Raw genomic sequence first — 21,438 nt, 5'->3', positions numbered from 1 at the left:
TAGGTTGTCTTAGCAACACAGAAGCCAGACCCCAAAGCATGGTGCAGGTACACCAGAAAATTGTATCAATAAATAAATAAATAATTTTAAAATGTATTCCTGAACCAGTATTCAATAACTACAATAACAAAATGATAAAGTGAATGAGGAAACCACACCAAGGACTCTTTTTACCCATATGATTCATTAGGACCTGAACAAGCAGCACCTTTCAAAACTTCCCCTTTTGGGTTCACGAGAATAACAGCAGCACACAAACAGAAAAAACAACAAGGAGCAACTTCTATAGCACTAAAAAATAATCATATGTCCCTTTAAGTGCGAATTTGCAGTGATCAATCCCCATATGCAGCCACAGCCTGGCCCAGGCAGGCAGCAGGCTTAACACACTGGTTACAGGAGCAAAGCTAAAGTCCCAGACTCTTCATTTGGCGTGGATGTCCCACAGTGTGGAATGTGGTGATGGTGGGCTGACACATGGTGCTAACAGGAACATCCCTGCTGCTGGAATACGCTGTGGCACTGACAAGCTTGGAGTCAGGCTTGCTCCCCACCATGACCCAATGTGCCACAGTGGCCACCAGCATAGTCGTTATCGCTTCTGGTAGAAATTAAGCCATGTAATGGGCACTTGGAGGGTATCGGAGCTCTGCTGCTTATGGGGCTGTATTAGTAACTAGGACTAAAACTATGCAGACAAACAAAAAGGGGGACAGAGCATCTCTGTTGTATCAAACACTTGGGATGAAGAAAGGCAATTTCTTCAGAGAAGCAACACTACTGAAAGCAAAGCTCCCCTCAGCCCCCCGGCCTCTCCCAGCACTGAAGCCCAGGCAGAAACCGGCTCAGGAGGCCCTTTTGGTTCCTCTGTGTGGAGCCCATCCCTCTTGCTCTACTCTTCCAGTTAACAACTGTGTTCCTCCCTTGCAGCCAGGCCGCCAGTGGAGGAGGGAGATGCAGCCGCAGCCCTGAGCGGGTGCTGCCAGAACTATCTGTGATCCACCTCCACAAGCCCAGCACCAGCCATGAGCGGCTTCTTCTCACGCCTGGACCCGCGGCGGGTGCCATGGGGGGCAGCAGGCCATGCCCTCCGCACCCGCGTCCTGCGCACCAAGCCAGTGGAGTCAATGCTGGAGGGCACGGGGACCACTGCCACCCAGGGTGCCAGGCTGGCTAAGGTGCTCACCACCCTTGACCTCATCTCCCTCGGCGTTGGGAGCTGTGTGGGCACAGGCATGTACGTGGTGTCTGGCCTGGTGGCCAAGGAGATGGCAGGGCCCGGGGTCATCGTTTCCTTCATCATCGCTGCCGTCGCCTCCATCTTGTCAGGTGAGTCATGTGCGTGCCTTATGAGTACACGTTATTACGTGCATCCTCTGGCTCCATTTGCAGGTGGACGCCTGGGAGGACCCAAGCTCAGCAGCACAAACTACAAGGAAGTAGCAACTTCTCCATAAACTAAAAAACCCTTTCACAGTGGGCTTACCACCTCAGGTGCACTGAGTCTCATTGCCCAAATACCAAACCAAACCTAATGCCCTGGGAGCCAGCAGCCTAAGTGTAATTACCCCGATGAGCTGCTGATGGCGTCCCCAGGGATGGAGCCTGTGGTCAATATGTTTTCAAAGAGTTGAAAGTTTTGCAGTGTGTGTCCAAGGCAGAGAGTGTGGCCAAGCCACAGCATTGAAGCAGGAGTGCAACATGGCTTGTGGGAAACCCTGGTTCAACAGGAAGGCTGTCATGGCTTGGTTATCACTGGGTCCAGTTTCTTTTGCTATCAACATTGATAAGTTAAAAAAATTCCTCTGTTGGTTTTGGAGTTGATTTTATTGGCTCCTAAACACTCAGGATCACTGTTTGAATTTCCAAACAAAAAACCCAACAAACAACTGCAAAAACAGAGGAATTATGTATTTTAGTAAAAAGCCAATGAATTCCATCACCTCTGTAGGAACCCAGCTGAGCATATGTCTTGAGCTGTGGTTTCCACATGAAGCCAGTACTGCTAGCATTTGTCCTTTCCAGATCAGTGCTAATACGATGATGTGATGTCCCTGCTCTCCCTGCTCAGAGGACCTTGCACGCTGTGTCAGTCTGGTATCCAGCTTTTATCTGCAGGTTGGATAAGGAAACCTGAGTAAATGGCAAAGGGCTTTGATAGAAGACAGGAACAGCAAACACAAAGTGACCCAACTTCAAGTCTTTGGATTTTTGTAGGGAGAGATGGAAGCACATCATGCTCTTTCCCTGGAAGTTGTAGTGCTGCTCCATGGAGATCCTACCAAAATGCACGCCAGTTTGAACCTCTACACCCCAGACACAGCCCTGGCACAGCATGGGGATGAGGGTCACCCTCTCTCCAAAGCTATGCCAGGGAGGACCAACCAAGTGATGCTGGTTAGGGACCACCACACAGACTCACAGATCCCCACTCACTAGCTGGATCACAGTGACAAGGATCTCGGACACATATACCCCTGGTTTATTCTAGAACAAGAGCTGAGAACTCACTGAGTGCAGTGAGATCCCTTGGTTGAGATCTCAACACAACAGATGAACCAAAATGCCCATTTTTTAACCAAGACAGTAGATAGCATCAGTATCTTTATCTTTCACCACTGCCTGCTTTCTGTCCTCTACGAGGGTTTTGCTGGCTATGATGCAAACCAAGAGCAAACGGAGCTTGGGTGGGTCTCATCAAACAAAAACACGCTGTGCTCCAAAAAGGGGCTTTTTCACCCCAGACATGAACCCTGCCCCACAGCAGGGAGCTTCTCCTGCCTTTGCCCACAGGAGCCTGCACTGCTTCCCACTCAGCTTTCATCTCCCCTTGCTTTTGTAGCCCTGGGAAAGTGTTTTGCAAAGGATGCAGTGTTTTGATAGTCTCCTTGGCTGCTTCCTCACTTCATCCTTGACGCTGCTGTTGCTTATAACAGCAACACATTTTTGGCAAGTAAAACCAAGCAAGAGTCTGGGAGCTGAACAGGCTATTGGGCTCACTGGGGACACTATTTCAGCTCTCGCGTCATGGTCACTCCTGGTGGGCTAGGCACTGAGCTTGGGCAGGTGTGCACAGACAGATTTTGAGGAACTTCTTACAGTTTTAAGGCCAGATGGGAGCACTAGATCACCTTCTCTGCCTTGGTGCACCACAGATCACCAAGTCACATCCCACTCTCTTTTAAGTTAGCCTAGAAGGGTTTTGGCTAAAAATATGCCCCTTCCAGAAAGCTGTTTGCGTTCCTGGAGACAACCACAGTGAAACCCCGCCAGGCAGGTCCTGCCAGTAAGAAATCCCTATGCACTGTTTAGCCCAGTGTGGTGGTTTAAACCCAGCCAGACAGCTTATTCACTCACTTCCCTCACTTCTTTCCCTCCCCCTACTCCCAGAGGGGCGGAGAGGAGAATCAAAAAGAATGCAACTCCCACGGGTTGAGATAAGAACAGTTTAGTAACTAAGGTATAACACAAATCACTACTGCTACCACCAATGATAATAACAATGATAAAGGAAATAACAAGGGAAGAGAATACATCACCTCACCACCAGACAACCGAAAATTCGCGTGTCCCCCCCCCCAGCCCAACCAAGCACCGACCCATACCTCCTCCAACCCCACAGTCTCCCAGCCCTTCTGGGTAACTCCCAGTTACATCCTGGGCATGACGTGCTGTGGTATGGAATACCTCTTTGGCTAGCTTGGGTCAGGTGTCCTGTCTCTGCTTCCTCCCAGCTTCCCCTCCTCCCTGGCAGAGCATGAGGCTCACAAAGTCCTTAGCCAAACCAAAACATCGTTGTTATCAGCTCTGTTCCCAGGCTGAAAGTCAAAACACAGCACTGCACCAGCTACCAAGAAGGAGAAAAATGACTGCTACTGCTGAACCCAGGACACCCAGATAGGGAGTTTTCTGACTTCATCTACCAGACAAACTGCAGTTATGCCTTCCCCTAGGTTTAAACAGCATGTGCTCCATCAGGGTACTTACAGACAGACTATAATTGATTAAGCTGATAAATTAAATCAATCTCTTTTATTCTCTCCCTGGAAAGCCTTTTATTCAGCTGTCAAACAGAAATGCTTGCCTAACTTCCCCTCACAAAGCCTCCAGCACAGGGAACACCACAGGTTCCCTTCATAAGCTGTGACCAATGGAATTCCCCACTCTTAACTCCATGTCTAACCAAAACTGCTTGTTGGCAGAAATCAGCATCCTACCCAACCCCATTGCCCTCTCCACAGCCTTTGCCACCAGCCATTGTTTGTGCCTTTGGTGATCTCCTTTCCTAAAGTAATAAAACCTCATGGAGCACACTCTGCAAACCACTTATTGTGAGCTCAGGCAAGGGTTAGGTCCTCCCACATGATGATTACAGGTATGGGATAGCCTTCTCTGTGACAAAACTCCATAAGCTTTTGTGTCAGACTGTGCAATGAAAGAAGAGACTCTCCCATAAGAACTGCTCTGTAATCCCAGGAACCCTTGATGGGGATTTCAAGTACCAAGCTACACAGTTTTGGAGCATACTGCTGTGCTCTTACCTGGTATGCATGTGGGAGCAGGCTCAGCAACAGCCTTGGTGCACAGCACAGCTGGGGATAGTTGAGCATGTGTCTCAGGTGCTGCAGGGTGAGGGCCAGGATGAGGTGCTCCAGCTGAGGCTGATCATGGGCCGCTTGCGTGCTACGGGAGAGCTGGGAGTCCTTTTTCTAAGGAAACTTTCTTTACAGAGCTGCCTTTTACATATCTGCACACAATGATTGTGAAACACAATGGACAGGCTTTCTGAAATTAGGGTTTTGCTGTACATCTGCCTCCATAAATCTGTTCCTTTTGGTTAATGAAGGATAGTCCTCTAGATATCTCTCCAGCAAAAGTCCCCAATGAGCAGGTCAGGATGCCACTGCCCAAGCCACTGCTAACACAGAAACATCTGACCTGTATACTGGCACTCTCCGCAAAGCTGCTGGTTGCCTCACCTCCTACCCTCAAACAAGATAAACCAGAGAATGGAGAGGTCAATTAAATCTGAAAAATTGGGTTTTGTAGATGGGATCTTGGAAGGACCAATGTCATGGACCAAACCACTCAGCTGTGTTTACATCTTGCTGAATAATGGCAATAATTGTGTAATTATATCAGCATTATGACCATCACAGCAGTTACAAATGTAGCTGATAGTCAGAGAAAAGAAATGTAAAAAGACTGCTCTTCTAAACAACCTCTGTGTTGGTTTGTTTTCTGCAAAAACTTGCAAACACATTTGACTGGGGAGGGAAAGGAAATGTGTCTTCAAATTCAAAGAGAGACATCCCAGCATCCTCTTCAGACCTGGAGCCAGGCACTGGCAGAACTGCACCTCTCTGGGTACCAGGGGATGAAGTGCTGAATAGCAGGGGAGTACAAGAAGTAACTAAGAGTTTTATTATGCAGTTGTAGTGTAATAATAATAATAATAATACACTAGTGATACAGTAGAGATTAGTGAGATAAAGTCTGCACCTTGATAAACCGTGAAATTTTCTTCCTTTTTAAGCAGAGAGGGATGTGCTGTGAACCCTGTTTCTGATGAAGGACCTGCAGCACCAAAAAGTAAAGTGATTTGATCAGTGGCAGCCAATACAGGCGTTGGCAGTCAGGGGTGGATGACAGATCTTGCATCATGTGTACCCCGGACTGGATGTTGCATGCTATGATAGAAAGTAGTTTATTTTCTTAATATATGCTGATACCTAATGCAGATAGCCACAACGTGTTGCTGTACCCAATGCACAGTGAAAGATTGATGTTCTATTTTGGGATCCTAGTAAAGTAACTGAAAAATCAAACATTTTATACATATTAACATCTTTGCTGTGCCATGATCATCTGTATCAATAACAATCATCTTTAATCCTTATTTTGTCATTGGCTAAAAGTAGAGTTGCCTCCAAGAAATATTATGTGATTTTTAAGGCCATCAAAGAGAGAAACTAGACACTTCTCCCCACCAGAGCACCTGTTTCATAAATCATTCAGGCCTGTAGTTATCTATGAATGTCTTACCTTTGCTGAGTGCATGCATTTTTCATCAGCTTTAAATAATGACCATCTGTAAGGCTGGATGATGAGGATGTCTTGCTGCTCCTGTAGTTGGGCCTGCTTTACAGAAATCAGGCTTTGAAGACCCCCATTGCAAAGTACTGCCAGCATTGTGCATGCAAGTTAACAGTGAGTGGAATGTAAAAATCCTCCAATACCAAGAAAAGAATCACCACCAAATTCAGCTTAAGGATTCAATAATTCTGTGTTTGTTCTGTGTAAATACTGCACTAGCAGTGTGAGCAGCAACCTCTTAACTTTTTTATAAATTATTGAACTGATTGCAAATTTGAAGCAATTATTATCTTCTAAATAGAGAATAGTAGTTGATCAAGAACTCACTAATTAGTACATGTTCACACAATGATAGTAACAGCCCTAACCTGTTATCCCATACAAGCTGAACTGTAGTCTTTGGGGCAAGGTCTTAATCAGCATTAAACACACAGGACACAGTGTGCCCTTCCGGGACTTGTTCTGACTAATATTTGGGGAATTTATGACTAAGTCCATCCATTCCTTTTAAATAAAATCTAATGGTTGTTTTAAGACATCAATGTGTCAGGGTCAAGTTTTTATTGAATAGTATCCTGACATAGTAAGTACACAAGGAGTTTGGAAAGTATTAAAGTCCACTGAAATTGCCTCCTAAAGAGTTCCTATTAAATACTTTTTTGCTTCTCTTCTTCTACAAAGTCAGTTTTGCAAGTGTTCTTCAGAATGAGACGTGTAACATTTCTGAGTGTCAAAATAACTTGTTCTCTATGTAAGATGGCTTTAAACTCCTCTTGCATGGGTACAAATTAAATCAGGGATGAGCAGGACAGTTCTCATGCCTGGATCTTCATAGCAGTAACCCAAGATAGGTATTAGGAGATTGCACAGCCGGGACAAGGAGAGGTATAGGCTTGCATGAGCCCTCCTGTAGCATCTTCCTCTAGGATAAGGCTGGGCAAAAGTGGTCCAGGATCCCACACAATGACTGGAACCACTCCTGACCTCCTTGTGCCCTGCAGTACTTCAAAGAAACATAAGCACTGTCCTCTGGCAGGTCTCACTGTAACCACCTTTCCCCAGCAAGCCCCAGGGCTATTATGGTTTCTGCAGCCAAAAGCACTGGGAGCTTACCAGAACGTGGATACCACAATAAAACATTTTATAAAATCCCAGGAAAACCAGCAAAAATCATATTATGGTGTCACGGTTGGATGGGGAAGACAAAGTACCTATCATCATCAAAGCTATTTCAGGGAAACAGGGCTCCAAGGACCACACCACCCATGGTGCTCAGTTCTGTTCCCAGCTTTGGTTTTCTGTCTGGGGGGGGCTGCAGTTGGCCGTGCCAAAGGTCCCAGATCAGAGGCACACACCTGTGGCAAGGCTTTTCTGCAACAGGCTGTAAAGGTTTGGATACTTTGAACTGTGCAGCCTTAAAAAAAAAGAAGAAAAAAAGAAAAAAAATCACAGCTTGATTTTAATGAAAATTGGGCTGGATTTTAAGCCAAATGACTGGGGAGGGAGGGTCATCATAACCCCCTGTGATGTCTCTGTTCTCCCGATGCTGACTACAGCCCTGCGCATTTCCTGGAACCTCCATGCAGGTGAAACCAAGGCGGTTTCGATTTCAACTTTTCCAAGCACATTTTCCTTACATTGTTCCACGTTTTTCTAACCAGGCGTTTGCTACGCTGAGTTTGGCGTGCGGGTCCCCAAGACCACGGGCTCTGCCTACACCTACAGCTATGTGACAGTGGGGGAGTTCGTGGCATTCTTCATTGGCTGGAACCTCATCCTGGAGTACCTGATCGGCACGGCTGCAGGCGCCAGCGCCCTCAGCAGCATGTTTGACTCGCTGGCCAACCACACCATCAGCCACTGGATGATCAACAGCGTCGGGACATTGAACGGACTAGGTGTGTCATGCTGTGCGTAGGCTCCCAATCACTCAAAAAGTAAATGGAGGCTCATCAGAAGTCAGACATGGATATTAGGCTTCATTCATTATTTACTATCCGTCTGACTCTGGTACTTTGCCTTTGCAGTCTGGTTCATAGACGGGATTCAGGGAAGGGGGTACACAATACTTTGAGCCCCTTTGGGATGAGCTGGCATTTAGCAGAATAAGCACCAAGAAAAATTAGTCAGAGGCTAACAACAGTACAAGAGCACTTCATTCAGTGCAAGCACTCTGCTTGGTCCTGTTAAAGGCACACGCTTGTACTCTGTTGTTAGAGAGTACAAGCTGGTGTCTACAGTACCACCATATAGAAACTCAGGGTTGTGATGGTCCTGTATGAACAGCAGTTCCAGTCCATAGTTCCCACCCATAAGTAAAACAGCTAGCTGTCCTGTACCTGTGTCATGAAAACTTGGTGTTTGATTGATTTTTAATTAGTACTAAGCAGACACGTTATGCAAACTGGGATCTGATTGTTTCTTCTCTGCCCTTGCAAAGCTCCTAACAGTGTCTTCAGGCACCAAGATTTATTGCCTTAATAAAACAAATTTAGCTAGCAGAGGCAGGAGCATCTGGAGCCTGCCTTTGCAATGAGGCCAAGGGGTTCTGCAAAGCCTCAGGATCTGAAAAGTGTTTAAAAAAGCCCCTACAGAGTTTCTGAAGGTGCTGTCTGCAGCTATGGATGGAGGGTTACACACCTCTTTTCTTTTACCTAGGGAAAGGAGAGGAGTCGTACCCTGACCTGCTTGCTCTGGTCATTGCTGTCATTGTCACCATCATTGTAGCCATAGGGGTGAAGAACTCCGTGGGTCTGAACAACGTGCTCAACGTCATTAACCTGGCAGTCTGGATCTTTATCATGATTGCTGGTCTCTTCTATATTAAAAGTGACAACTGGGCTGAAGGGCAATTCCTGCCATTTGGATGGCCGGGGGTAAGTCCTGGGCACAGGGAGGGACACACAGCACCTCAGCAGAGGCACCCTTTGTGGTGGTGTATACCACTCAGCTTTCCTCATGGCATACACACCCTACTGCCACTGCAGTCCCCAAATCTCAATCCTGCTAAACTCACGTGTGTGCTGGCCAAGGACCTCCATCTTCCAGCACTGTAGGCTTGGATCCTGGCCTCCTCACTCCACCAGACCCAAAGAGTTCGGCAATGCTTTACCCATACCTCTTAGAAAAAAAAAAAAACAACAAATTGTCCCAAAACGTCCTCCTCAAGAGCCAAACTCCACATGAAGGTGTACCCCAGGAAATGCCACTAATTGCCTGGCAGTGGAGCAAAATGCAGTGGCCATCCAAGACAGAGTGCTCAGGAGGAGCTGGCTCAGCCTCTGCTGAGGGGGAGATACTTGTGTTGGCTGTTTTTCAACAACAATGTTCTCAAGCATTTGTTTTGAGCACTTCATAACGCCACCTGGCAGTACTTATTTTATGGATGTTCCCCTAAAGCTTACTGAGAATTTGGACATATTTGGCTTTTTTAGCTTGCTTGCACTGGTTTTTATCCAAAGATGAACAGAGACTGAAAATATCACAGCTGGCCTAAACCCAAGATAATTTCTCAGATTTACACTGCTCGACTCCATCAGGGTTTTGTGCAGAAAAACAAGCAAGAAAGTAAAATAAACCAAGAGTCTTGATTATTGAAAGGGTCCCAAGCTGCCTTACAGTCCCTGCACCTCCCTTTAGTAAATCAATACCTCCCTGCCAGAGAACAACAGTGAGAAGAGCACTGAGGCCCATTCAAGAGCAGGGATTATATTTACCTTTGCATTGTGCTTGGCTTTTTATGCCATACAATAGGAATGAAAAAGAGAAAATGGAAAACAGCTGGTTTGCTCCAATCAAACTCACCAAATATCTCCTGGCAAAAAAATCATAGATTTAAATAAATACATATCCAAACCACATCAAAACTAATAGGGTCTTCCCACCATTTTCAGCTGGCTGTTTGTCTATTTGTTTGTAAAAGTAAATCCACCAAAGCACAAGCGTGAGATCCCCAGGAACATAGGGGATACTTTAAAAAGGTAGTCTCCTGAAAGAGGTGTTACTGTGTGCTCCATCACTAGACAGCTGAGGTGACAGCAATGTGAAGAACGTGTGATACCCAGCTAACTAGCTAGACATATGCAAAGGGTCACTCACAGCCACACAGTCTTTAGCCTACTCCAGCATTGCTTTCCTATCAATGTCCTTGCTACTATTGTATATTTTTAAAAATCATATTAAAAAAAATAACCAAACAGTACAAATAATTCCCCATTCAAGTGCTCCAATGTGTGCTCCTAACCTGTCTGCAGCTTCCAAGCAAAACAAAGGTTGTTTGGAAAATGGAGTACATCTGACTGTTGCTGCTCTCTTCTGCTTCCTCTGCTAGCAGACCTTGCTGCCACATGAGACATCTTGCTAAGCATGTAAACATGCTGTAAATCCCTAATAATATAAAGGGATTTGAGGTGGAGGATTGTGAAAGCAAACCTGAAATTGGTTAATTGTCTCCTCTGTCACTGCCAGGATCTCCCAGCAGATTTGGGCACTGCATGGACTCAGGTTTGTGGTGCACCACGAGTGAGCTGCAGACGCCCCCAGTGGCTCAGGCCACATGTTGGAATCTTTTCCCTAGGCCAGATCACTATGCTATGGGTGTTCCCAGGGTCAGTCCCTGATGGGAATGCCCAGCAATATGTGTGCACCCCTTGATCTGCCCCACTCACCCTGTAGCTCCAAGGAGGCAGAACGGGGCTCCTTCATTTCTGCTTGATTCCCTCTCCCTGGCTGGGTGCCAGCCCCCCTCCTGGCACTCAGATGCTTGATCCCCCACGCAGGTGCTCAAAGGGGCTGCGACCTGTTTCTATGCCTTCATCGGCTTTGACATCATTGCTACCACGGGAGAAGAAGCAAAGAACCCCAACACCTCCATCCCTTACGCCATCACGGCATCACTCGTCATGTGCTTGACAGCATATGTGTCAGTAAGTACTAGTTGTACATATGTAAATGTACATGAATATGTATTTATGCATGTATATTCTTTAAAAAATTATATATATAGTGCATCCCTTCTGGGCATCTGCGCGGCTGCCCTCCCCATGAGCCAGGGCGCCGGTCTGACCCTCAGACAAGGGCCCTTTCTGTGGTGGGAACTGAGACATCAGCTGTGTTTCCGTGTGTCTGAATCATCCTGCCGAGCCTCACCTCGGCCACAGCCCAGTTTCTTTTCAGGCTCCCGACACCCTGCCGAGATCCCTCTGCTGGCTGCAGGGAGATGGTGGCAGCCAGCTTTGTCCTCACCCCTCATCCTGATCCACAGCTATTTTTGCTTCCATAAGTGCAGCAAAACAGGAGCAGCAGCACTGCAGCAACTTTCTGCATGTTTTGGGGGAAAGCAGCACTGCCTCCGATGGAGATATGGGAGAGGGTTCAAGTGAGTGGGAGGGTGGGCAGGGATAGCCATGCCAGAGATACCCAGCTGCTCTGCATCCCTGTAAGTGCATGCCTGTACTCAGGGATTTTCCTTGTAAAAAGCAAAATTGAGTCACAAAGGAGAAAAAACACTGTTCTGATCATTTCAATTAAACTCACCCACTGCCTCTCCTGCAGCATGGTGCCCTTCCTTCAAAACCAATTTCTTTGGCTTGAATAGGATCAGAGTGTAGCCCCAAGCAACGATGTCTTGGGTTTTCACATGACCCATGAGGAGTACATGACTCCGGCAGTGCTGTCCCTGCACAGGAACATGGCCAGTGCAGGTGTAACTAACCTCTCCTAGTCCCACCAGCCTCCTGCATCACCACAGCAGCAAGGTTCAAGGTGTCACCTTGCAGTGGCAGTCTGAGGCCCCACAGTTCCTGGATTAACCACCCAGGAGTGGTAACAGCAAAGTGTTTATAGACCTTACCTCCAGCATTTTACATCCCCTCCTCAGAGGACATAGGGATGCAGTCCCTGTCAGACTGGGAATTTTTGGCTTTCCACCCTTGAAAAGCAGCCCTTGCACACTGCTGCTGATACCTGTGTCCTGCTACTCTTGTCTTCTCCCCAGGTGAGCATCATCCTCACACTGATGGTGCCCTATGATGCCATTGACACAGAGTCCCCACTGATGGAAATGTTCGTGGCTCATGGCTTCAATGCAGCCAAGTTCATCGTTGCCATCGGGTCTGTGGCTGGCCTGACTGTCAGCTTGCTGGGATCCCTCTTCCCAATGCCGAGAGTTATTTATGCCATGGCTGGTGATGGACTGCTCTTCAGGTCAGTCATGCCCATGCTGGCATTCAATTTTTCCCCCCTTGGAACCCCAAGGGGTGGTTTTCTGAGGAGGGGGTCTCTCCTGTGCCCTAACAAGCCAGTGGCATCACTGCAGGGAGCAGTGGTCATGCACAGACTCAGTGCCTGCAGAATGGGGCACACACCAAAGCAAAATCATGGTGTGTAGGGGGTGGAATTAGGAGTGATCTATGCAAAAGTTTCTCATTTGGTGCTGGTACCTAGAGGTTCAGCTTATGCGAGGATGAGCGCTCAATTCAAGAGTTACTTGCAAAGAAGAGCAGCTAATATGCATAAAATCTTGGCACTTACTCGCAAGTGTCCAAATGCCCATTTCATTGCTGGTTAGACCTAGATGTAACTCCAGATCCAGCCTCAACAATATTTCCAGTCCCCAGCTGTCTGGAGTCTAAGCTTCAAGAAGCAACGAGAGCTGCAGGGACCACAGCTCTGAGCCTGGCCTCAGGTAAGGGTAATTGAAACAGGGAACCACTGTGATCTGCAGTTTTAACCTTATGCAACTGTTTCGCACTCCAGATTTTTGTCCCACATCAGTTCTTACACGGAAACCCCTGTAGTGGCTTGTATCGTCTCCGGATTCCTCGCAGCATTGCTCTCCTTGCTGGTTAGCCTGCGGGACCTGATAGAAATGATGTCCATCGGCACGCTGCTTGCCTATACGCTGGTCTCCGTCTGTGTCCTGCTCCTCCGATACCAGCCCGAGAGTGACATTGATGGCTTTGTCAAATTCCTCTCCGAGGAGCACACCAAGAAGAAGGAGGGCATCCTGGCAGACTGTGAGAAGGAGGCTTGCTCCCCGGGCAGTGAAGGAGAAGAGTTCACTGGCCCACCAACCAACACATGTGGAGCAAAAAATCTTCCATCACTGGGGGACAACGAGATGCTAATCGGGAAATCCGATAAATCCACCTACAGTGTGAATCACCCCAATTACGGCACAGTAGACATGACCACAGGGATAGAGGCAGATGAGTCTGAGAACATCTACCTCATCAAGCTGAAGAAGTTGATTGGCCCTCGCTACTACACGATGCGAATCCACCTCGGACTGCCAGGGAAAATGGACCGCCCCACAGTGGCCACTGGCCACACGGTCACCACCTGCGTGCTCCTGCTCTTCGTCCTCATGTTCATCTTCTGCTCCTTCATCATTTTTGGGGCAGACTACATCTACGAGCAGAGCTGGTGGGCTGTCCTCCTCGTCGTGCTGATGATCCTGCTCATCATTGTGCTGGTGTTTGTGATCCTGCAGCAGCCAGAAAACCCCAAGAAGCTGCCCTACATGGCACCTTGCCTGCCCTTTGTCCCTGCCTTTGCTATGCTGGTGAATATCTATCTCATGCTGAAGCTCTCCACAGTCACGTGGATCCGATTTGCCGTATGGTGTTTTGTGGGTGAGTCCCAGGTTCATTTGTTTTATTCTTCTATCTAATGCTCTTTTGAAAGGGTTTTAATAATAACTTGCCTAATCAGAGTGCTTAGGCAATGCTTCTTCACCTGGGACATACCCAGTCCTTTTCATTTGTCCCTTGTCATCCTGAAGTTCTTAGAAACCTCAGTTAATCAAGTCCCTGAACCACAGCTCAATAGAAAATTACACCTCCAGAAAATGTCAGCTTGATGGCAGTAAACTGCTCCATGCAAAGGTGACTGTTTTGATGAGTCTTTTGATGCAAAGTAGGTGGGTTCTGCAGATTGCCTCAGAGGCAGGTTTCCTACAGAAATCTGCCTGCTTTCTTTCTATTTCACCCACTTGAGCTCTTCAGCAGCCCACACCAACATCTCAGCACTGCTTTTCCAAAGCCCAGAGCTGCACAACCCCAACAGCCCTGGAGAATCAGAGCCAAGGGATCTGTGGATTGTATCCCCTTTTCTTGGTCTAAGTCCTTAACTCTGTGGGAGGGGGATCTCAGGACTTGCAGGCTCTGTTGTAGACTTTTCTGCCAAATTTAGTCTTCCTGGAACATGTCCACAGCTTGGCATGTTGTTCTGGGTTCATAGTTTCCCTTGCTTTACATTGCAACCCACTTACTCCACAAATCCAAGAGAAAAAGATCAGCTCTCATTGCTCCTCCTGAAGGCTCCCAAGCCTGTACTATAGAGAACTGAAGCAACAAGACAGTACCAAGCCAAGGGGCTCTTTACAGAGAAATGATAACCCCAGAGGTAAACATATGTATTTCAGCAGCCCACAGGGGCAACAGTTGCAGACAACAGACCCAGCTGCCAGCAATGGCAGTGAGTCAATTAAGCCACACCATTAATGTGTAATGGACTCCACCAGTCCCATCCGTGACTTCTTGCCTGCTGAGGAGGTACATCCCATTTGCCTTTATGGCAGAGATGTGCAGTCCTGCCACACAGACTCTGGATTTAACCTCAGAAGCAGTTCCCCATGGCCAGTCCTAACCTGTGGAGAGGACTGGGTTTCTGCATGCACATATCGGGTGCAGGTTAAACCCAGGTGCACTGGAAATTAGATCTCCAGCTACATTTGCTTCCAGCGAAAGCATTGGTGCAGAAAGGTGAGATCAGGTGGGAGAAGACAAAATGGAATTACTGAGGGGAAGAAGACAGTGTTTCAGAGCTGGTTTAATACCAAATACACCCATCCTGAAAGCCCTAGGGCACACATGGCTGTGAGCACCAGCAGGAGAGAGATTGAGGGCATGAGAAAACTCCAAGAAGAAAAAGATAGCCAGGAGGATAACAGGTGGAGATGTGGGTTGCTGGGACTTGGGAGCCTCCACACATCTGCTGGGAGCTGTGGTCCTACCGAGGCTGCAGATGGCATGATAGCATGGCCAGCAGCAATCCCAGCTGATGTTTAAAACATACAGCTCTCAGGTCACAGCTGGCAGCCTCAAAACACACGCTCAGCAGCTTCAAAGAGCAGACATCAACTACAGCATACACTAGGCTTTAAAAATAGAGGTATATTTACTTACACTTAATTATCAGCTGGAGCCAGCCCAGTGTAGGTGGAAGAGGCCAGTGGTGAGCTGGGCTGCATCCCCAATCCACACCTGATGTGGGTTTTGGGGTCAGAGGCCATTCTAGGGCATGGTGTTTTATCAAAGCAGCTGGTGTCCAACCCTCTCCCTTTCACCCGCCACAGGTCTGCTCATATACTTTGGCTATGGGATGTGGAACAGCACACTAGAGATCAGCGCTCGGGAGGAGGCCCTCCACCAGAGCACCTATCAGCGCTATGATGTGGATGTCGATCCCTTCTCTGTGGATGATGGCTTCTCCTATGCCACTGAGGGTGAGGGCTTCCCAGACTGGGGTCCCTCCGAGGACAAGGGCTTCTCGTACCAGCAAATGGCAGGAGCAAAGGAAAGCCATCGGACGAGTGGCAGGTCGAAAAGCAAAGGCAGGCACAAACAGCCGTCGGAGGCTCTTATTGCCAATGATGAGTTGGACTACTCGCCTGAGTAGCAGGGTGGACAGTGGGGTGCTGCACCGCCCAGCCAATGAGGAAGGGTCCCCATCCATGGTTCCCCCATCCTGTCCCACCATCCCCGGGTCCTCCACCACCCCCCTTGCTCACCTCTGGTCCTTGGGACATGCTCTGTGATTGCCATTGGCCCTGAACCAACACACCTGTGGCCTGTCCTGGCTCCTTTGGTCAGGTCTCGCTCTGGTGAGTGCCAGCTGCTCCTCTGGCACTGGCTGATCTTCCAGCAGCAGCCACGCCATGGAGGCAGTGAAGTGGGAGACGTGCCAAACTGGGTGGATGTTGAGAGGTGGACACACGAGAGGACAAGTCCCTGGGGAATGTCCACCCGGTGGCTGCAGCAGTGGGGTGCTTCTCTTACATTTTTGGCACTTTCTTAGCACATGTGTTTTTTCTTTGAACCACCTAGAAGTAATAGCTGAGCCAGTGGGACAGCTGGGTAGGTAGGTGCAGAATGGAGATGGACAAACACATTTCAAGGGAGCTGCTCAGAGACGGATCCAGGGATGCTGGTCCTACATCACACAGTGTTTCCATAGCCTGTTCTCTGCAAAGGCACTCAGTGCACACCGCAGTGTCATTCCTGAATCCAAGTACCCCAGACACTGTCATTCGAAATTGGTCCACGTTTCAATCAAACCCTGAAGTCGCAGCACAGCCAAACATCCCAAATCTGTGGCTGGGAGCCTGGTCCCGTTTCTGGTCACAGTGATGGCTGTGACCCACTCTTGGCTCAATCCACCTTGTGTGAATGGCCAGAGGGGGCCAGACACCAATTCTCCAAGCATCACCAGGCTGAGGCTGGGTGCTGTTTCCACCATATTGTGTCTTTCACAGAAATGACTGTGCCGTAATTCCCCAAGTACATTTTAGCGCTCGCTCTGGCCTCAATGCTTCAGGGATGCACCTGTGCCCCTGCAAAGTAGCAGTGTCCATGGGTCAGCCACACCTTGGCAGGGTGGGCCACATATGGCAAGCAGAGGGTACTTGGCTGCTGAAATCCCTGCTGCTGTCTCCACCTGGTACCATTTTCTCTGTTTCTGACCCTGGCTTGGTGGATTCTGTATGAAAAAAACCACTGAAACACTGCGCATTCTATAAGTGTCTGTATTTCAATTTGTAACCAAACAGAGCTGGTGGCTCATGGTGCAGAGGTAGTCAGCACGTGGATGTTTCTCATAGTTAAACCCCCAGTATGGCTCAAAGATGGCCATGATTCCCAGAAGTGCCATCAGGTTCTCTGCCAACAGTGTCCCCACAGCACCATCGATGGTGATGGTGCTTGGTTGCAGGCACCACAACTGCACTGCTGAGTCAGCAATTGGCAGCATCGATGGTGATGGTGCTTGGTTGCAGGCACCACAACTGCACTGCTGAGTCAGCAATTGCAACGGAGGAACATCTTTTTGAATAAATAAAAACTACATAAGCACCCCATCAGACAGCGACACCCACCCTCTACCCAGCTGATGAAAGCTGCAGCCAGATCCATCCTTGGGACGCCCCTGGAACAGCCCAGACCAATCCCCAGTAGCAGGGCTGCCCCTAGTGTCCTAGGGGACAATTTAACATTGATGGGGCATGAGGTAGGATTTTCAACATGTGATGCTGAAAGCCATTAACTCTTTGGTTCACTGAATGAGGTTCAGCCCCCGAAAACACAGCGCAGAGCCTGCCTAGCACCCTCTGTGGGCAAGCAGGTTGCTGGGTGCAGAGGGTGCCTGGACCCATGCCCATCCACATCACTCCTGGGGCTCAGGGGCTCAATGGAGAGGCACTTCCTGTGACTGAGGAAGTTTCCCTGCAGCTTCTGTTCCAAATGGTAACAAACTACGGTCCTTTTCCCAGCAAAGAGCATCCAATTCTGCAGATCTTAACCCAGAGTGCCCCAGAAAACCAAGGGAAGTTTGACCTCTGTGAGGGCTTCAGAATGAGAGCAAGGATTTGGCAAAAGGACTCATAAGCTTCGCTCTGGCACCTCCTTCCATTTCCCGCCCCTACCAGACTTCTACAGTCAGAAATCATGAGTCTGTTCCACCGAAAATCTGCTTGCAATGTGCGCACCACTCACGGACCAGCTTGGGAAACCTTTCCAGCAGTGCTGAGCACCTCTTGCAAAGGTCACCTCTCACTTGTGCTTAACTGCTCTTGTCCTCAATGCCTTAGAAGTACCCAAGAGAGATGGCACCTCACAGGTCTGGCTTTACCTTTTCAGGGAGAAAGATTGATGCTATTTTCCTACCAGCTCTTATACTATACTGTGTACAAGGTAGTTGTCTTTGTCCTGCTTCCACATGGTATTTAGGCATCTGCTGAACCACAAACTTGTGCCCAAGTACCCTGTTGAATCAAAGTCTGTTATTCCTTTTGCAGCCTTAATCTCTTGCTACAGAGCAGTTACCAGTACCAGTGTCTGTTGTCATGTCCTCTCTGGTTACTCTGTATAATTTGATGAGGGCTTGATCCCTTGCTCTTTGGTGTCTCTAAGAACCTCTCCGTTGGATCCATGTATTGAGTGAAGCCCTTCAGCTACTCCTGTTCCCATTCACGCATCCCCCTTCCACTTCCCAGGGAAGTGCCGGGGCAGGATATCTGCGCCTTATTCCCAGGACTGCTGGAAAACAGTGTTTGATGCCATGGCACTGTCTGATGTGGGTGGGCTGCCATCAGTCCTCACCGTGTCAGGGGTGAGAGCTGTACCCTCTTCCCGAGCCCACCACATCCCACCTAACAGAGGTGCATAAGGAGAAGACAGCAGAGCCGCAGGCTGGGTCTGGCCTGTGCTTGCTGGCAGCTGAGCAGCCAGTGCCCAGGGAGGCCGGTTTGTAGTGGGGTTCCTGGAGCCTGCTCTGGGCAGCAGCGCTTGAGAGACGTGCGGGTTCAGCCTCCATCTGGGAGCTCATGTGCTTTCCCCTGTAGCAGGCATTAGGGTCTTCAATGGGGACAAGCAAGAGCTGCAAAGTCCAACACTTTCAGGCATTTCCATCACCTCTGGGCACCACTGGCACCAGGAGTGGTTTTGGACACTGGGAGAGGTGCAAGTGCGTGTTTTGGTGTAACCCCATAATCCAGCCTTCCACATGGGTGCCCTCAGAGAGGTTCCCACACCTTTGACCCACCAGGAGGACACAGGCAGAGTGGTACCATGCTGCATGAGAGGCACACAGCCCCTCTGCGCCTGACCATCCTCCACAGGGCATACACCAAGGAGGGCAATGCATGATACTGATGGAGCATAAATACCTCAACTCTTCCAGACTGACTCTATAAGATCTCATCCCTCCACAAATCCACTCCGCACAGTTACGACCGCTCAGTGCAAGTTCCAGCACACCGGCATCCTCCACGTGGCAGAGAAGTCACGCACTGAATGACATGGGATGTTGTAAATCCAGCTTGTAAATGATCTCCACTTTGTCTGTTCAGTCTTTCTGATGTATATCTTGCTTTTTTTGCGGGTGGTACTTTCTGGTGTAACAATTCTCTGCAGTTCTGGTATGAAATTGGTGTGTTTGTTAAAAATAGTTTGTTCTATTAAAATTTTTTTGTGGTTTCCAAAAGCCCATTGGTGCACTGTACAATGGGATATTGTAGTGTGTCATGAGAAAGGAAAAAAATATGCAGATATGTCATGGAGTGAGTTTTCTTTTCAAATGATTGTGTTGTTGGCAGTTATACATATTATATATATATATTGTCAAGATACTATGAAAAAAAGTCTAAATTTACCAAAATCTGTATATTTTAATAAATGCATAAAGCTTTATTGTGTGCCTTTACATCTAAAAATCAAAGAGGAAGAAAGGGATTTTTAAAGGAAGCCAGAGACAAATGTGTCTTATTATCAGTTTCCATAATAATGTAAATCTTTTAAATTAAAAACTAAACAAGGAAATAGTAAGAAAAAAATTCCCATATAAGTCCTGTGAAGCCAGTCAGTACCTGAAGGTTTGATATTTTTTCAGTGCTAAACTGAAGCAAGAGATGAACAAATCTCGCCTTAAGTGCTTCAGAATTTCCTCTATAGAAGATCCATTTCAGTGGCTGACTTTGGTATTTACTTACACTGTTGAGAGAAAAATGGTTATGAGTTTATACAATAAAAAGACAAGAACAAACCCCTCAAGCTGATGACCACAGGTTAGCTATTGCAGTGCAAAGCCCTGGGCAGTGCCAATGTCTTCCCTTCTGCTCACAGTGCTGCTGGCACCCGCCTTTCCCCAGGATAACTGCAGTGTCACAGCACTATCACCCCCCTGCACAGGCACTGGGGCTGCAGAGAGGCAGACATCACTCGTGGGCCCATGGCCACCTTTCCCCTTCAGGGAGCTCAGAGCCACCAGTAACCCCATATGGGCTCCCTCCTGTTATTTGGGGAATGGGAAGGCTGCCAGGCACACTCCCTGTGATGGAGAGAGATCCTACTGGAGCTGGGGAGGGCTCCACTGAGACATCAGGGACCATCACCTCCATGCCAGGGTGACCACCACAGCTCTCATCCACCACCCACAGCAAGAGATTTATATTTGACTCTATTTTGAGGCTTTGGCTCAGCAAACAAGCACCAAAAGCCTTTAAGAGCCAGCAGCGCCTCAGCCAACCCAGCCCAGGAGAACCCCACAGGAGAGCAGGGTGTGTGTGTGGGGGGGTGGTGCAGAGCAGGTATTTAGCTTTGATCATCTAAAACCTAGAAAAGTTTAACATTCTTTGTGCTTCCTCCAAACACTTCCCCTCTGTGGTGCCAGCACTAATATCCTGTCCTGTTCTTGGCTCCATCTCCTCACACCCTACAGCTGCAGATGTCTGCTTCCCCCACAGCTGTTCCAGGGTTGTTTCACTTTGGTTTTTTTTCTTATCTTCCCTGAAATATGGCTTCTTTCTTCCTCTGAGCAGCTTGCCCAGGGTCTTTTAAATGCTGGATAAGGGATTGGCTGCCAATAACTGTGACCACAGGCAGAGCAAGCACCATTCCCTGCCGAGGGCCCCCAGACCCATGTACCTGAAGGTATAAACGGGTAATAAATATGTAAAAACATACAAATGCTGCCTGGTGCAGTTCATCCCCCGTCGGGCCATGCCTTGCTGCCTGGGTCCCACCAGTGGCATCAACGCCTTGCCAAAAAGAGATCCTCAGGCACGGGTTTTCCTGTGCTTTTCTCTCCCAGTTTGCTCAGGGCTGTTTGCAGGCAGTGCTTCAGCAGCTTTCTGCTCTGAGGTCTCCCATGCTGCCGTCGGTCCCGGGGTTAACAGCCAGAGCTGCTCCCCAGCCGGAGCTGCAACAGCAGCACAATCCACAATCCCCAGGCAGCCTGCACAAGCTGGCACGTCTGTGCGCCACCCCTTCGCCCGTGGCACCCCCACATCAATGGCAGCACTTACAGCGTCCCTCCAGCGCATACAACAACTGCCTGTGCCCTGCCTGTGATGTAATGGGCACAAGTGTCCTGCCACCGGCCCCGCGCCACTGCCCGCCTTGGGTACATTGTATAGGACAGCAGCAATGCAAAGTTCACACAACAGAGACGCGTTCAAGACTGCTCAGTATTAAAGGCAGATGCTAGGGCTGCTGCCCACCCCTTGTTCGTGCAGGCAAAGGGCCATTGAGGAGCACAGCCATCCTCCTTTTGACTCCTTTTGAATGC

General features: G+C 48.5%; 1 protein-coding gene across 2 annotated transcripts in view; it reads left to right on the top strand.

Moving 5' to 3' along the window:
* The window catches only part of SLC7A14 (solute carrier family 7 member 14), a 30,972-nt gene extending 13,852 nt beyond the window's left edge, over nucleotides 1–17,120 (top strand). The window contains exons 2-8 of one of the 2 annotated variants that reach the window (XM_062602986.1): nucleotides 935–1,329; nucleotides 7,758–7,994; nucleotides 8,755–8,972; nucleotides 10,875–11,021; nucleotides 12,092–12,300; nucleotides 12,853–13,730; nucleotides 15,455–17,120. In XM_062602986.1, the coding sequence (XP_062458970.1) occupies nucleotides 1,026–1,329; nucleotides 7,758–7,994; nucleotides 8,755–8,972; nucleotides 10,875–11,021; nucleotides 12,092–12,300; nucleotides 12,853–13,730; nucleotides 15,455–15,777 (2,316 nt within the window). In that variant the 5' untranslated portion in view covers nucleotides 935–1,025 and the 3' untranslated portion in view covers nucleotides 15,778–17,120. Of the gene's footprint in view, nucleotides 1–930; nucleotides 1,330–7,757; nucleotides 7,995–8,754; nucleotides 8,973–10,874; nucleotides 11,022–12,091; nucleotides 12,301–12,852; nucleotides 13,731–15,454 lie in introns of both variants that reach the window. The other variant, XM_062602985.1, reaches the window with a different exon arrangement.
* Nucleotides 17,121–21,438: the final 4,318 nt, after the last annotated feature.

This window comes from Pezoporus occidentalis, unplaced genomic scaffold, assembly GCF_034315485.1.
Source record: "Pezoporus occidentalis ecotype Australia unplaced genomic scaffold, CSIRO_AGI_Poc_V1 ctg8, whole genome shotgun sequence".
NCBI classification, from domain to species: Eukaryota; Metazoa; Chordata; class Aves; order Psittaciformes; family Psittacidae; genus Pezoporus; species Pezoporus occidentalis.
Note: the sequence above shows the minus strand (reverse complement) of the source record. Positions and strands in the feature narration are given on the sequence as shown.